The 17,725-nt window shown below is 41.7% G+C and overlaps 1 protein-coding gene across 15 annotated transcripts in view; it reads left to right on the top strand.

The window, feature by feature from the left end:
• Positions 1-17,725, top strand: part of CFAP54 (cilia and flagella associated protein 54) — a 312,009-nt gene that overhangs the window by 150,557 nt on the left and 143,727 nt on the right. For all 15 annotated transcript variants that reach the window (XR_014804323.1, XR_014804322.1, XR_014804320.1 and 12 more), the window contains 5 exons: positions 132-313; positions 2,282-2,509; positions 9,612-9,835; positions 9,935-10,070; positions 12,122-12,230. Coding sequence is in view for 10 of the 15 variants with exons in the window: in XM_084957512.1 (XP_084813638.1) it covers positions 132-313; positions 2,282-2,509; positions 9,612-9,835; positions 9,935-10,070; positions 12,122-12,230 (879 nt within the window). In the remaining 5 variants the exon portion in view is untranslated. The remainder of the gene's footprint in view (positions 1-131; positions 314-2,281; positions 2,510-9,611; positions 9,836-9,934; positions 10,071-12,121; positions 12,231-17,725) is intronic.

Raw genomic sequence — 17,725 nt, 5'->3', positions numbered from 1 at the left:
AATCCTACCCTTTCTCCAAATGTATGCAGCATTGTTATCTGAATGATTTGCTTGATGCGGGTCACGCATGGCATTTTCGGGAACTTAACTCTCGGTTTCCAATAACATTATACTTTATTTTTGTACTGTAGATGCTGAAGAATTCTCGGCATTTCTTAATTCCAAAACGAGTGATGACGATGTTTCCAAAACACAAACGGGTTATGAATCAGACTCTCAGTCAGGACTCAGTGGGAAAGAAAAGGATCAATCCACCCATGTGGGTCTATTGGATCATGTTATGAAGATCTTTCTCTATTGCAGGAGAGCAATGGTAAGGGGGTCCTTCTTCTTTGCTAGGCATGTAAAGTATATTGCATTTATTTACTTGTTATCTGTAGTTTTACTTCCAACTGTGAGGCTAAAATTGCTGGGTTTTGTGCAGTCATCTTTGAGGCTTGCCTGCTCTGGTACTGAGGTCTTATACATGGTCAAGTTGTGGGGGAGAAGGGTGGACCCCTTTAGTCACTGGCCAACCATCTGCCCAGAGTTGAGGTGGCCTTCGCCCTTGTCTCCCAAGTCTCCATGGATATTCAGACACCCCTCTGCTGTTTTCTTGCCACCCTTGGGACATGGGCACCTCCAGTGACACCAGGGGTTCCTCTCTGGGCCCTTGATCCCTCCTGGGCATCACAGACTCCTTTTTCTAGCATAGGGGAAGATCTTTCTAGGCCATGGAAAGGCAGTGCCTCTCCTGACCTCCTGCTTCTACTTGTGTCTTCTGTCAAATGCTTTGCTCTTTTTCTTCTTAAATATTTGGTAGATTATTAAGCCCAGAATTGGAATCATTAGGTACAGAGAAATTCATTTCCTTTTTCTCATTGCAAGAAGGGGATATACTTCAGGTTCTCAAGAGGTGGGAAGAAATCTGTCCATTCTAGACAAGAAAAGAATATTTAAGTTCCCATATTTTTTTGAGAAGTAGAGTGTGACTTTTATTTTTTCTTTGTTTTTAACTTTTTACATTTTTTATATAACTTTTTTTTTCTACTGTACAGCATGGTGACCCATGTATACATTCTTTTTTTCTCACATTATCATGTTCCATCATAAGTGACTAGACATAGTTCCCAGTGCTACACAGCAGGAGAGAGTATGACTTCTAAAAATCATAAAGTAGGAGCTCCCGTCGTGGTGCGGCAGAAACGAATCCAACTAAGGACCATGAGGTTGTGGGTTCGATCCCTGGCCTTGCTTAGTGGGTTAAGGATCTGGCATTTCCATGAGCTGTTTGTAGGTTGCAGACTCAGCTCAGATCTGATGTTGCTGTGGCTGTGGTGCAGGCTGGCAGCCGTAGTTCCAATTCAACCCCTAGCCTGGGAACCTCCATTTGCCATGGGTGCGGCCTTAAAAAGCAAAAAAAAAAAAGGAAAGGAAAGTAAACCCCCATCATCCCCCTTGACCATGAGCATTGCATCCCACCCCCGTTTCCACCAGCTTCAGGGCCCTAGAAGGTCTAGGTCCTTCTCACCACTCAGAACTCAGCTCCTCTTGCTCTTGTGCAGTCTCTTCTCCCCTCTGTGTCCTGCAGGCACTAAGCTAGTTCTCTCCTTAGCCCTCAGGTTCACCTTCCATCCTTGGTACTTGCTGTTCCCTCAGCCCCAAATGCGCTCCTCCTCCTCCCCCGCCCCAGCTCCACCTGACTTGTTCAACTCCACTTTCAGGTCTCTGCTTACATGTCACATCCTCAGAGAGGATTTCTCTCCTGACCACCCTGTCTGAAAGGACCTGTCCTCTCACCCTCGTTAAGTTCTGCCCCATTTCTGCTTTATTTTCCTTTACAATATTTATCATTTCCTGAAATTGTGCTTTTGCCTGCTTACCTCGTGTCTGTCTCCCCTAATAAACTGAAGCTGCATGAGGGCAGGTCTGGTTGCCTTTGCTGACTGTGAAGTTCCCGGTCTCTAGAACAGTAGGTGTGTTGGAGTCAGACTGCTGATGATCTTGGCTCATCACTTAGTAGACTTGTACCTCGTGGGACGGGTTGGCCCAGGCCCCCATGGCCTCATCCGTAAATTGAGCAGAAGGTTAGTGCATGTGTACTTCATTGGCGTTATCGTTAGAACGGACAGAGTTAGTGCCGGTAAATGTCTGGCACAAAGTCTGGCACATGTAAGTGGCAGATAACAAATGGTGTTAGCACTTTCACTATTGACATATAATATCTGCAGAAAGATGAAGTCATTCTGAGATCTATAACTTTGGGAACTTGGGCATCTTCTGAATACTGTGTGTGTCTTAGGTTCTGGCTCATCGTGGGGGCTATTGGACTCTGCTTCAAAACTGCTGTAGGGCCCTTTGGAACTTTACCCAGGAGCTACAGATACTTCATAAACAAGCGGTGGATCTGTATAAAACATTTCCCGTCAGCCAGGATGGCTTTCTCTGTATCTCTGTTTTACCATTCTATTTGGGAGCGGAATTACTTATTGACATGTTAATGGAACTACAAAATATCAATTCTATTAAGGTAAGAGTATTTGGGTAATTATTTTTATTGTATTCAGTTAACAAATATTTGTGTCATGCCGTTCGGGATAAGTAGGAATTAATTAATTTTGTGTGTGTGTGTGTGTTTTAGGGCCACACCCGCAGCACGTGGAGATTCCCAGGCCAGGCTAGGGGTCTGATTGGAACTAGCCCACTCCACAGCCACAGTAACACAGGATCCAAGCCACGTCTGCGACCTACACCACAGCTCACTGCAACGTCAGATCCTTAACCCACTGAGTGAGGCCAGGGATCGAACCTGCAACCTCATTCCTGGTTGGATTCATTCCCGCTGCACCACAACGGGAACTCCGAAATTAATGTTTTCCTTGAGTTGTTATTTGGTTTGTGTGTATTTCGTTTGCTTCTCATTGTTATTTGGTTCACAGCATATACCTTACATTGATGTTAATTACAAATATCTTAGCCTGAAAATTCAGTTTCTAAATGGAACATTTAGAATAAAAGAAACATTTACTGAACTCCAGCTTCTGCATAAACTAACCTAAATACATTTAATCCTCATAGCAATCTTTTTGACAGAGAAAAAAATCCTATGAAAATCATATAGTTTGTTGGTTGATACTTATTTCACTGCTTTATCTGTCTCTGTTCTATTATTCTAGATGTGGTAGAATTTGCAGCCATTTCAAATCTATACTGTAGTTTAAAGTATGAAAATAAAATAGAAAAAAATGCAAACATCATATAACCTAAACACGTTGAAAGTTAGTAAACACATAAATACTTTGAGTCATGGGGTTTATAACATTTCCAGATAGAAAACTATGTGACAACAATAGCACAAAGACCGGGAGGGCAAATAAAATTAAACTGCTATAAGTTCTTAATCTTTATAAAAATATCAAGCGATACAGTATTAACTTTAAGTGGAACGTGATAAGTTAAGGATGCATTTAATAATCCCCAAAGTAACTACCTAAAAAAGAGCCCTAGCAAGAAGCCAAATGGAAGCTAATAGTAAAATGTAAGTTAACTAAAGAAGGCAGGAAAAAGAAGAACACAAACACATGGGACAATAGAAAACAAATAGCAAGTGATAAATCTAACCCAATTACATCAATAACTGTTTTAAATATAAGTGGATTAAATACTCCAGTTGAAAGGAAGCAATTACCTGGCTGGATAAAAAAGTATGGGTGTGTACTTGTCCATAAGAGAAATACTCTGGATATAAAGAAACAGATAATGTATATTTAAAATAAAACAGTGCGAGTTCCCGTCCTGGCGCAGTGGTTAACGAATCCGACTAGGAACCATGAGGTTGCGGGTTCGGTCCCTGCCCTTGCTCAGTGGGTTAACGATCCGGCGCTGCCCTGAGCTGTGGTGTAGGTTGCAGACGCGGCTCGGATCCCGCGTTGCTGTGGCTCTGGCGTAGGCTGGTGGCTACAGCTCCGATTCGACCCCTAGCCTGGGAACCTCCATATGCCATGGAAGCGGCCCAAGAGATAGCAACAACAACAACAACAACAACAAAAGACAAAAAGACAAATAAAATAAAATAAAATAAAATAAAATAAAACAGTGAAAAAAAAAACATGAAATTAGTAAGCATAAAAAATCTGATGAAGCTATATTAATATTAGATAAAATAGTCTTGAAATCAAGAAGTATTTTGAGAGATAAAGAGGGACATTGCTTAATGATAAGCAGCTCAGTCAGGAACACATTAATCATAAATGCGTGTACACCAAATAAAAGATTTAAAATACACTCTGGACACCCAAATCTTGAAGAGTTTCTTGCTTGGTGAACACATTGATGTATTGGTAGGTGTCAAGCCCTAAATCTAAAGGGAGAGGGCCCAGAGGCTCCTTATCTTGGACCCTTCTGGACCTTGCCCTATGCACCTCTTCCACGTGGATATTCCTGAGCTGTATCCCTTATAAGAAAGTGAGTTCTGAGTCATTCCACAAAACCATTGAACCTGACTATATGGCCAGTCACTCAGAAGTGTGGATGACTCTGGGACTTGTGACTGGCACTTCAAGCGAGCACTGAGCCCTTGAAGCTGTGGCATCTGACCCTAACTCTGGGATAATTGGTATCAGAATTGTTGTGCAGTACATTGAGATGGGTTGGAAACAGAGCACAGGCACATAATGCATTTACCAAGATGGATCCTGTGTAGAGTCAAAAAATAAGTCTTAATAAAACTTAAAAGACTGAGATATTAAGGAGTATGTTCTCTGGCCACTACATTATAAACAGATTAATACAGAGTAGGAAGAAAAGTCTTCAAATATTCAGAAATTAAAGAGCATCATTCTAAATAGGAGGTCAAAGAAGAAAACACAAGAGAAATTTAAAAAGTATTTTAACAGATGATAACATATCAAAATTTGTGAGCTCCATATAAGTCAAGGCTTAGAGGGAACTTTGTGGCTTTAAATGTTTCATAAATAGGAATAAAGCTATAACATTAGTTATCTAAGTGTTCATTTATAGAAGCTAGAAAATGAGGAGTAATTGAAACCAAAGTAAAAAAAAAGTGAAGGAAATAATGAGAAGAAATGAAAGACTGGTAAGAGCAGAAATAAATTATATATAAAGCAAAAAATAGAAAATTAATACAGTCAATAAATTAATCTTTGAAAAGATTTGTTAAAATTGGCAAAATCTTAGGAATACTGATGAAGAACAAAAGTGAGAAAAGCACAAATTACTGATATTAGTAATGAAAGAGATATAGCTACAGGTCCTATAGATAGCAAAAGAAAAATAAGGGAATATTACAGAGACCAATTTTTACTAATGAATCTGATAACTTAGGGAGAATGGACATGTTTTTTAGAAGGTACAACTTGAGTTCCCTGATGGCACAACAGGTTAAGAATCTATCATAGTCATTGCAGCCGCCCAGGTCCCTGCTGTTACACAGGTTCAATCCTTGGCCCGGGAACTCCACATGCCACAGGCGCAGCCAAAAACAAAGTACAACTTGACAAATCTGACACAAAGAGCTACAGAAAAAATGAGCTGCCCTAAATATATTAAATTGAATTCATGGAGTTCCTGTCGAATTGCAGCAGAAATGCGTCCGGCTAGGAACTGTGAGGTTTCAGATTCGATCCCTGGCCTCGCTCTGTGGGTTAAAGATCTGGCGTTGCCTTGAGCTGTGGTGTAGGTCACAGATGCAGCTTGAATCTGGCGTTCCTGTGGCTGTGGCACAAGCCGGCAGCCTGGGAACCTCCGTACTGGCCCTAAAAGGCAAAAAAAAAAAAAAAAAAAAAAAAAAAAAATTGAATTCACAATCAGAAATTTTGACATAAAGAAAACCCCAGAGCCAGCGTATATCTCTGCAGAATTTTTGCAAACATGTAAGGAAGAAAAATAAATCATATACCATTTTTTAGAAGTGAGGCCATCTTAACCCTAAAAAATATATCAAAAAGAAAATTATGAACTAATATCACTCATAAATATAGACATAAAACTCCTTGATGAAATTTTAGCAAAATCAATCCCAGCAATAGATAAAATAGGCAAATTATGTATAAATGTGATATATAAAAGTATACAAAATGATGACTCAAGTGGAGTTTATCCCAGAAAGGTAAGTCTAGCCTTTGAAAATTAATCAGTGTAATTCATTACATTACCAGGATTAAGGAGAAAAAGCATACGGCCATTGAAATACAGACAGAAAAAGCATTTACAAAATTTGATATTGCTTTTTTCACCTGCTCCTTTTCCCCCTCTGGTTGCACTATGCTTGCTCTGGGCTCTGGCCTCCTGCTAAGCCAGGGCAGCTCTCGTCTGTCTCCATCTGCCATCCGTGATTATTTACCTGGACCTCATCAGCCGGCATGAGGTGGTCCTCAACACTTAGACAATCCTGGAGATCATGACTAGGCTGTACCTGGAGCTAGAGGGGAAGATGTTCAGTAGGACAGAGGATAACACTGATGGACATGTGCTCTGCTGTCCAATGTTTTTGGTACCCAAGGCAAAGGTACTGAAAGTACAGTAATTGCTGGTAATGATCTTATCATACACCATCACTTGCAGAAAACTAGTTTCACAAAAGGAGCCTATAAAATGTAAATCAGGAGTTCCCGTCGTGGCGCAGTGGTTAACGAATCCGACTAGGAACCATGAGGTTGCGGGTTCGGTCCCTGCCCTTGCTCAGTGGGTTAAGGATCCGGCGTTGCCGTGAGCTGTGGTGTAGGTTGCAGACGCGGCTCGGATCCCGCATTGCTGTGGCTCTGGCATAGGCCGGTGGCTACAGCTCCGATTCGACCCCTAGCCTGGGAACCACCATATGCCGCGGGAGCGGCCCAAGAAATAGCAACAACAACAACAACAAAAAAGACAAAAAAGACAAAAAAAAAATGTAAATCAAAGATTATATGAAATCCATCAGAGGCAGACTTGAAGAACCCCCTCTGTTATGAGGTTGCATGTTTGATCCCTGGCCTCACTCAGTGTGTTAAGGATCCAACAGTGCCATGAGCTGTGGTGTAGGTTGCAGATGTGGCTTGGATCTGGTGTGGCTGTGGCTGTGGTGTAGGCCAGCAGCTGCAGCTCCAATTAGACCCCTAACCTGGGAACCTCCATAGGCATGGGTGCGGCCCTAAAAAGACAAAAGACAGAAAAAAAAAAGAACCCCATATATGATTATCTTTATGGATGGTTAGGAATGGGGAATTGCTAACAAATGTGACAATTGCTTTGGATTTATCACCTGTCGTCATAACTGGCTGTGCTTTTCATCCACACAATGCGAAGAGTTAGACAAAGGGGACCAATGGCATTTCGAGCTCTCTATTTTGACTTTTGATTATTGGACTTCAAGGATGGAGTTCATAACATCAAAAAGATGATAACTGTCCTTTACTGAGTGTGTCCAATATGCCAGGCACTGGGCTAAGAAGGCAAATTCACGTAGGTCACTGCTGTTATCACACATTCACAGCCTGACTTCAGGTGTGCATATGGCATTTCACAGCTAGATGACTTCCAAGGTCTCTTCCAAATTCAAGGACTATGAATCTTGTGAGAGGGGATGTTTATCCTCTACTTTTGTTGAGGCAAGTGGAGGCACTCCTGTCCTTAACTACTTTTGTTGATATCTACTTTCTCTTATGCATGGATTACCTTCAGTGGTACCACTGAGTTAGGAGGGGCAAGACTCGAGGTACTAACTATTTATTAGGCTCTAGTCTGGCCAGTAGGTGGATCTAAGAGACTTTGTTTTGCCTACAGAATTTCCATTCCATAGGTTGTCTTTTTGTTTGTTTTTTTTAAGGTTTCCTTTGCTATGCAAAATTTTGTCAGTTTGATTAGGTCCCATGGGTTTATTTTTGCTTTTATTGCTATTGCCTTGGGAGACTGACCTGAGAAAACATTTGTACGGTTGATGTTGGAAAATGTTTTGCCCATGTTCTCTTCCAGGAGATTTATGGTGTCTTGTCTTATGTTTAAATCTTTAAGCCATTTAGAGTTTATTTTTGAGCATGGCATGAGGGTGTGTTCCAGTTTTGTTGATTTACATCTGGCCATCTAGTTTGCTAAGCACCACTTGCTAAAAAGACTCTCTTTTTCCCATTTTATGTTCTTGCCTCCTTCATTGAAGATTGATTGACCACAGGTGTCTGGGTTTATTTCTGGGTTCTCTATTCTGTTGCATTGGTCTGTGTATGTCTGTTTTAGTGCCAGTACCACACTGTCTGGATTACTGTGGCTTTGTAATAGTGCCTGAAGTCTGGAAGAGTTAGGCCTCCTGCTTGGTTTTTGCTCCTCAGGATTGCTCTGGCAATTCTGGGTCTTTTGTGGTTCCATATAAATTTTTGGATTGTTTGTTCTAGTTCTGTGAAAAATGTCATGGGTAATTTGATAGGAATTGCATTGAATCTGTAGATTTCTTTGGGTAGCATGGCTATTTTTATGATGTTAATTCTTCCAACCCAGGAGCATGGAATATCTTGCCATTTCTTTGAATCCTCTTTAATTTCCTTGCTTAATATTTTATAGTTCTTGGCATATATCTTTTTTTTTTCTTTTGTCTTTTTGCCTTTTCTAGGGCCGTTTTCACAGCATATGGAGATTCCCAGGCTAGGGGTCTAATCAGAGCTGTAGCTGCTGGCCTATGCCACAGCCGTAGCAACACGGGATGTGAGCCATGTCTGCAATCTATGCCACAGCTCACGGCAATGTCGGATCCTTAACCCACTGAGCAAAGCCAGGGATCAAACCCACAACCTCATGGTTCCTAGTCGGATTTGTTAACCACTGAGCCACGAAAGGAACCCCTCAGCATGTATCTTTCATCTCCTTGGTCAGGTTTATTCGTAGGTATTCAATTTTTGATGATGCAATTTTAAAAGATATTTTTATATTCCTTTCCTAATATTTCATTGCTAGTACACAGTAGAGTAGAAATTGACAGAACACTAAGTCAACTGTAATGGAAAAAATTAAAATCATATTAAAAAAAGAATTTCCAGATGCATCAGGAACTTAATCTGAAATGAACACAATAGTTCCTTAGTAACCCTTTAGGCTTAGGCAAAAAGAGCATTTTCTAGAAGATTTTCTTCTCCGTAAGTTTGACCTTTGCTTCAGGGTATTGGACATATTATTCTCTGAAAGGAAAGTAACCAACGTATTAAGGATACTTACTTATATATACTAAAACCCGGTTTTCCTCAAAAATTTACCTTATTTATTGGTTTAGTACCCTTACTTACATAGTGACTATGTCCCAGGAAGCACAGTAATGAGTAACCATATGTGGCTATTTACATTTAAGCTTAAATTAATTAAAATTAAACCAAATTAAAAATACAGGCGCACTAGTCATACTGCAACAGCTGGGCAGTCCACGTGTGCTTCGTGGCTCCTGTGTTGAACAGCACAGGTGCAGCACATTTCCATTCTCACAGAAATTCTGCTGGCTCTCATTACCATGCTTTTGATTTGCCCAATAAAAACATTAAATTTTTTTTCTGTTCAGTTCTTTGGTGTGCCATATTTTTATCTATACATTCAGTATTCAGAAAAAAGGTGTGGCAAAATCTGAAATTACACACTTTTTTTTTTCAATGTGCCACTTGCAGACTATTGAAGACAAAGGAGAGTTCAGTGTTCCAAGTTGCTATGGAAATATTAAAAATGACAGCGGTGGTTCTAGCCTTACTTTTGAGGATCCTTTGGATGATGTAAATGTAGTTGATTTGAAATGGATCCACGACTTCGTATTAAAATCTCTGGAACTTTTATACCAAGTGGAAAAATGGGAAACGCTGGTATCACTTGCCATTCAGTTCAATACAATTTCACAGTAAGTACTGCCGTAAGGGTAGTTAACAGTGACAGATTTCACTGAAAAGAATGTGTCCTTACTAATATTGGGTTTTAATATATTTTCTCCCTTGTCTAGTGAGAGATATACAGAGCAAGTGACACCACTCCTGGTGTATGCACAGCGCCAGCTACTTCTACGAATATCCAAGTTCAAGGACCCAGATATTACCCAACAGCCTTGTGTGAGATATGAGGCTGAGCATGAACAAAAGGTAAGCTTGGCTCTATTATTCATGTAGTTGTGATTTCTTATTAGTACACATACAAATAGCAAGATTTAGGAACCCAATAAATGTTAATATTTTCACTTAGCCATTTATCACTCAAATCAGTAAACATTATTGAGAGTCACCATGTGCCAATATTTTCCAGATACAGGGAAAATAAAAATTAAGTCCTTGTACACATGGTGCTTATTTTCAGATCAGGGAGTATTTACCAATTAGGCACAGTGGGGACAGTGTCTAGAGCCACAGTGCTTTTTTAGGGGCCACTAAATGTTTTTGTTTCTTTTAAAATGAGAAAAAAAAATAACTTTTAGGTCAAAGAAGGTGTTTTAGTTTTTATAATTCCTATATTTATATGTATACCAATATAGTCATAAAATATAATTTTCAATATTTTTTGATGAAGCGGTAGGCCTATGGCGTCACAAATGCCTACGGCCCGTAAATGCCGTGGTTCAGCTCTAAGTGAGGTGAAGGAAAGGGACAGGTTAGTTCAAGATAGGGTGGGAATGGAGAAACGAAGAGGAGAGGATCTTGGACCTTTTCAAAGAATTTCCTTATGTCTAAAAATGTTGACGTTTTTGGAGAATTCCCTGGTGGTCTAATGGTTAAGGATCCAGCATTGTCACTGCAGTGGCTTGGGTCACTGCTGTGGTGTAGGCTCAATCCCTGGCCTGGGAGCTTATGTATGCCGCAGGTACAGCCCAACAAATAAACAAACAAATAAATAAATACATAAAAATGTTCTGTCTTCAGGGAGTTGTGTTGTGGCTCAGCAGTAATGAACCTGACTTGTATCCATAAGGACATGGGTTCAATCCCTGGCCTCGCTCAGTGGGTTAAAGATCTGGCGTTGTCATGAGTTGTCGTGTTGGTTGTAGACATGGCTCAGATGCTGCCCCTAGCCTGGGAACTTCCATGTGCCGTGGATGTGGCCCTAAAACAACAACAACAACAAACAATGTTCTGTTTTCAGATATGTTACCATTTTAAGACTCAGGTATCTATTAAAATTTTTTTTTTTTTTTTGGTCTTTTTGTCTTTTCTAGGGCTGCACCTGTGGCATATGGAGGTTCCCAGGATAAGGGTCTAATTGGAGCTGTAGCTGCCAGCCTATGCCACGACCGCAGCAACTCGGGATCCGAACTGTATCTACGACCTACACCACAGCTCACAGCAACGCCAGATCCTCAGCCCACTGAGCAAGGCCAGGGGTCAAACCTGCAACCTCATGCTTCCTAGTCGGATTCGTTAACTACTGAGCCATGACAGGAACTCCAAGTATCTATTAAAATATATATATATATATTTTTTTTTTTTTTTGTCTGTTGTTGTTGTTGTTGTTGTTGCTATTTCTTGGGCCGCTCCTGCGGCATATGGAGATTCCCAGGCTAGGGGTCGAATCAGAGCCGTAGCCACCGGCCTACGCCAGAGCCACAGCAACGCGGGATCCGAGCCGCGTCTGCAACCTACACCACAGCTCACGGCAACGCCGGATCGTTAACCCACTGAGCAAGGGCAGGGACCGAACCCGCAACCTCATGGTTCCTAGTCGGATTGTTAACCACTGCGCCACGACAGGAACTCCTAAAATATTTTTTAAAAATGCTACAGAGGTAGTTAGTTCTGAAAAACTTCACCAGGGTAGTTTAAATTGTGTTAATTAGGAGTGGGAAGAAGATCTGCCATTGGAAAAACAGCCTCTATTTTAAATATGTTTCAACTTACATAATGGAAGATAAATTTAGGCTAGTGAATTTATAGAATATCAGAGAAATCATATTCTAATTGCTCTACCTAATTTGCGTAATGCTTTTCCAGCTGTGCTGTACAAAAGAAATATGAAAAATTATGTAGCCACTTTTTTTTCCTGAAAGTTCTCATGATTGAATGCGACTCTGAAGCTTTTATTTGTAGCATCTTTTTGCACCTCTCTCTTTTTTTTTTTTTTTTTGACAAATGATGAACCTTTCAAGTAAGGAAAATTTTTGGCTATAAATACCTAAGTAATATTTGTTTTCACCTTTCTTTTTAAGATTACCTGTCGAAATTTCATTGGGAAACAACTCAAGATTAATCCTCCAACCAGTGAAGTGACAGCAGCTGGAAACCACACAGATTTCCTTAAAAAGCTTATCTCTTCAGGTTGGAATGGATTTTAGCTTGAAACTCTTTCTGTTTCCTTCCAAACAGGGTTTGCTGTTGTGTTCTGCCTGTCAGGTCTTCCGTAATGAAAATGTTGGCAAAATCTCTTTTGCAGGTTTATTTGGCTGAAAATAATTCATTCGAAATTTACCATCTTAACGTGGCTGTAGATGTCACTTACGGGAAATTAAAACACATTTTTATGAGTTTAATCTGCAAGTTCAAGAATAGAAATAAAAGACGAGGGAGAGAGGAAATTAATGGGAAAAATAAATGTGGGGAAATACGGTTTTGTGCATTTTTTCTTGTTTTTAATTTCACTTGGGAAGCCTTTAAATTGACCTTTAGCTATTTTCTTTGTTCTGCCTTGACTCCCATAATAACTTCCAATTCCATAACCAATATAGATTGTTCTGTTGACATTACCAAGGTTAAGTTGTAGGGCTTTTAATGAGAGTGCAGGAGAAGATTTGAGAAGATCCTGGCTCTTGCTTGTAGCTGGTAAGCGTCTCAGAATGTTTTGGCAGTGTGGCTTGTAGGAAGGAGGCAATAGGATAAGGTGAAAATGGAACTAATGCCTTCTCTCAATTGCACGTTCCCTGAGTCTCTGTTTCGGGTATAGGAAAGAAATGCAAGTCTTCCCTTTGAAGCGTTAGGGTTCTTTCATTCATTTATCTATTGATTTTAGGGGTGTGTGTGTAGGTATGCATGCGTGCATACATTCCCAGAGTCAGCCAGGCAGCTGTTCAGTCATTCAGCAAACATTGAGTATCCACCATGTGTTAAGTGTTGTAATAGGTCCTGAGAATACAAAGATGAATGAGACTAAAGATTTGTTATCTGGTTTACAGTCCATTGAAGGAGACTGGTTAATAACCAGAGATTATAGGGTCACGTGATAAGGTCTGTACTGTTATGACTGCTGCTGCTGCTGCTGTAAACAATGATAGCTCACAGCTAGCATCTCTTTTGAGAGACTCTGTGTAATTGGGCGGAGTTAACATAAAAGTAAAAGGTGAAAGCCCAGGTTAGAAAGGTTGGCAGGAGTTTAATGGTAAAGGGTCTTAGAAGGTATGATAAAGAGATTCAGATTTATCCAAAGAGCTGAGGGGAGCCAGTTGCAAGGATTTAAAGAAAGAAAATGAGATGACCACATTTGTATTCCCGAACGAACCTTCGGCAGCAGCATGGGTGAAGGTTGGAGGCAGGAGAGCAGCTGCTCCTGGCTGGCTTGTGTTACAAACATGACGAGGTCCTGGACTTGGGCAGTGAGAACACAGGGTGGACAGATACGTAGTTGTGAGATGAGGGGGATGGATGAGGAAGGGAGGAATTCATGTCGCCTTGGTTTCCGGCTTAGGTGGCTACATGGACGTGATATCTTTATATCTACGTATAAAGGGAGGGCAGGTTAGAGGAGAACGTTACTTTGCATTTAGTGCGTTTGAGATGCCTGAAGGATCGCTGAGTGGAATGATGCAGGATGTGATTAGATGCCCCAGTGAGGTCCTCAGCAGAGGTCTGTGTTTCAGTCCCCAGGATGGTGGTGGTGATTGAAATCAGGGGATCCATGGCTCAGAGTGTGACTGGCACTCTCCCCTCCATCCAAAACAGACCTGGCAACAAATGTCAAAAAATGCGTCAAAATGACGACTGGCACATATGGGCCAGGAAAACACACCTAGCCAAACTCTAGACCAGTGTGACCAGTAGGTGCTCACGGATGGGTCACAAAAGCACCTTGCCTACCTGTCATTAAAATTACATTGGGAAAGATGAGATGGCAGGTGGTGAGACAGAAAGGAAGGCAGAGGGGTCCGGCCACAGGGATCCTTTGGAAAGGCTCTCGGTGGTGGTGGAAGTACAGCCCGGTTGAGCAACGCGTAGAGCAGGAATACTCAGGTAGATAGAGTCTAAAAAATATTGTAATGGCAGTAGTCATCTATGGAGCCAAGTCCTTAATAGTTATTATTTTCTTCCATTGTAACCATCCGAGGGGGTAGCTCTTATTGTGCTTACATTGCACATGAGAAAATTAAATGTTGCTCGCAAGGACTGGAACCATGATTCAAACCCTGGACTGTCTGATGCTCAACCCACAAGGGGTCCCCTGAGCTACTGGGTCGGTTTGCCCTTTGTCCTTTGCCAGGTTAGACTCTCTTCCAAACATAGAGTTCTCATGAAAAAAATTGCTATACATCAGTAGTTTTGGGGAGACAGGTACTTTAGCGTGACTTATTATGATAGTTTCATCATTATTTTTAGACGATCCCACATAGCAACTATAGGTTTTTTATTGCACCGTTATCGTTAAAACCATGGCATCCACCTTATAGCTCTTTATAAAACTCTAAGACCTCTGTGACTAGGAGCATAATTTGGCCCAGACTTTTGGGCTTATGAGGCAAAATTTTAGGATGCTGCATTTTTTCCAGCATACCAAATACAGATCATTGCCATGTTTATAATTAGCTTAATGGGTGTTATGTATATCACCACGACATGTTTGCATTTCTTGAAAGAATTTTTAAAAAGACCAAGTATACTCCGGGCGGTTTCCACCCAGGATCGCTGCTTTCGAACATCATAGATTTTCTTTTGGCGTAACAGCATTTGGTGGTAACGCTTGATACATTTAATTCTTCAGAACAGATAATGTAATGCTCCAGTGCCCGGGAACATTCGGTGTTCTCATTATTTAACAGCTTTCTCTTCTCCCTCTAGCTCTTTAATAATGCATTTGTAATTTGGTATAGTCTCTGTAGGCTTTGGAGGAATGAGAATACCTTTCTTTATGGATGCTTTTCTGTATGGATGAGTAACTTGCCTGCTTGTTAAGCTTCTTGGGGGAAGATAACTCTATGGGTTTGCCTCTTATTGGAGCTGTTTTTGCATTCTGTCTGGGAGTTCTTTCTTGAGTTTTGACCTTATTGGTATTTAAGTTCTCTAATGGGGTAATTCAGTCTTGAGGTGTGTTGGAGTTTTGACCCCTTTGACTGGTGTGTTTTATTACTGCCTCTGGGCATTTGGGTTGATGCGACTAAGTGCGTTGAAAGCAGCCCAAATGTTGCACCCCTCCCTGGAATCCTTCCTTGGTGAATCCATCTCTCTGGAGACAGTGGCATTTCAGTCTTACTGTTGCGTGGGTACAATGAGAGACGTAGTAAATCTAGTCTTTTTTTTTTGCCCCCCTCCTCCTCCTTCTTACCTGTTTCAAACTGTAGTGGCTATTATTCCTTTAAAATAGCTTCTTGAATTATCCATGGAAGTTTTCAGAGAGGAACCCCTTGAGACAGAGATGGAAGGATAAGGCCTGCAAAGCTAATGATATTTCCTTATTGCTCTGCATCATTTATCTCCTGTAGACAGCCACCCACCAAAGCACCAACAGAACCCTAATTAGATTCTAGGGACTAGATACTTGGACTTGAAAGAAGGAAAAAGAAAGTAAAGTGGAATATAATTTAGGGGGAAAAGGAATGATTTATAAACAGATATTAGATAAAAAGTAGCAGGATGATGATGGCTAGACCCCATCTTTTGAAGATGGTAGGCACCTCTACTTCCTCCTGGCCCCTCCTACTGCCCTCAGTCTCTGGCACGCCTTTGTGATTTTTATTCTAGCATGTAAATTCTGTGAGAGAGTGTGTCTCTTCTGTTCACTCGTGCCTTCTCAGTGCCTAGCGTGGCACCAAGTACTGCCAAGTGCTCAAGGGGTATTTTTCCAAGTATTTGAGTAACATGGGCATTCCCGTCGTGGCGCAGTGGAAACAAATCGGACTAGGAACCATGAGGTTGTGGGTTCGATCCCTGGCTTCGATCAGTGGGTCGGGAATCTGGCATTGCCGTGAGCTGTGGTGTAGGTTGTAGACATGGCTCGGATCTGTCGTGGCTGTGACTGTGGGGTAGGCCGGCAGCTGTAGCTCTGATTCTAGCCCTAGCCTGGTAACCTCCATAGGCTGTGGGTGCGGCCCTAAAAAGCAAAAGAAAAATAAAAAATAAAAAAATAAAATATTTGAGAAACAGTCATAACGTGAGCATCCGTCTATCGAATGCTCCCTCTTGCCAGGCACTGTGCCGGGCCCTTCACACTCGGGCTGAAACAATAACCCTTGGAGGTAAATATGACCGACCCAGTTCTAATGGATGTTTGAAACAAAGGCCTGAAGAAAGTAACTGACCGTCTCAAAGTAGTAATAGGTGAGAGCTTCCCGCTTCCTCCTTTTGCTATGTTGGCTTAACTTCTTTTCCCCATTTCACTCTCCAAGGAGAAAAAATTAAAAAAGCCAAGCTCGTGAATTCTGGCAAGGAAAGTGGAGAAACAGAACAGACACATGCAATCGTCAGGGTGCTGTGCCCAAGGGTGGGGGTGGGAGATGGGGTGGGAGGTGTCGTGTCTTGACAGGGGTCGTGCAGGAGTGTGCCTCTTGGAGGAGAGGGCTGCTGGAGACAGGATGGGGTGGACAGGAGATGGAAGAGTGAGATCTCCAGTGAGATGAGAAGAGCTGCTGTGGCCTAAGTATTTGATTCTCCTAAATGTGTGGTAGGGAAACGTGTTAAGAGGGATCTCAGTGGGGGCGCAGCTGTGTCTCTCCATCTGACCGTGTTCTGGCCTTAGAGCCTCCAGGAGTTCTAGACCGCAGCGTATAATCAAAGATGTGTCTCTGTGACCCCTGAATGTGAACCGGTGTTACTAATTCCATCAGGACCTCCCTCGGCTCACAGGGACCTCAGGCTTATTCCTGTCCTTTCTCAGAGTGTCTCCGTGCCCAAATTAGTCAGCCTCGTGTTGGGGGGTCATTGCCTGTTCCCCAAATCTGATATCCTTTGGGAAACTGTTTGGGAAAGGCATCAGACTTGCACACTGGTTCTCTTGGATCTCTTGTAAGGATTTCGAGCAAGTGAATGGCCCTCAGATTCACTTTTCCTTCTTTGTGAAGTAAGAGTGATGTCTAGCTCTACGAGTTGTGAGGTGCTGTGAGGATCAATTCAGGTTAAGACCTGTGGGAATGATGATTAATAAAGTTTATCTCAGCCATTTAGCTCTGAAAACTGTTGTCATTCACTCACATAACAAATATTTATTGAGCACGTACCGCCTAACAGGGACAGTTATAGGTCTGGGGTGAATTTAGCGGATGAAATGGACAAAAATCCCTACTCTCATGGAACTTGCATTCTAGCGGCCAGAGACAATCGATAAACAAATAAAACATGTAGTAGGTCAGAAGATAATGAATGCTGAGGACAAAAGAGAAGTTGCTGCAGTTTTAAACAGGGTAATCCGAGAAGGCCCCCCTGAGAAGTTAACAGTTATGCAATAACCTTAAGGAGCTGAGGAATCAAGACCTAGGAACGTCAGAGGGAAGAACGTTCTAGGCTAAAGTGAACCACAGGTGCCCAGACCCTCAGGAGGGAGGATTGCCCAGTGCAGGAGGGAGCGATGGGGAGAACAGCAAGGTCACGGGGAGCCCACTCATGTCAGGGCTTAGAGG

This window comes from Sus scrofa, chromosome 5, assembly GCF_054392235.1.
Source record: "Sus scrofa isolate SSC_HxYL_T2T_F1_AM1 chromosome 5, Sscrofa_HxYL_maternal_Yorkshire_Landrace_v2.0, whole genome shotgun sequence".
NCBI classification, from domain to species: Eukaryota; Metazoa; Chordata; class Mammalia; order Artiodactyla; family Suidae; genus Sus; species Sus scrofa.
This window is presented reverse-complemented; position numbering and strand designations above follow the sequence as displayed.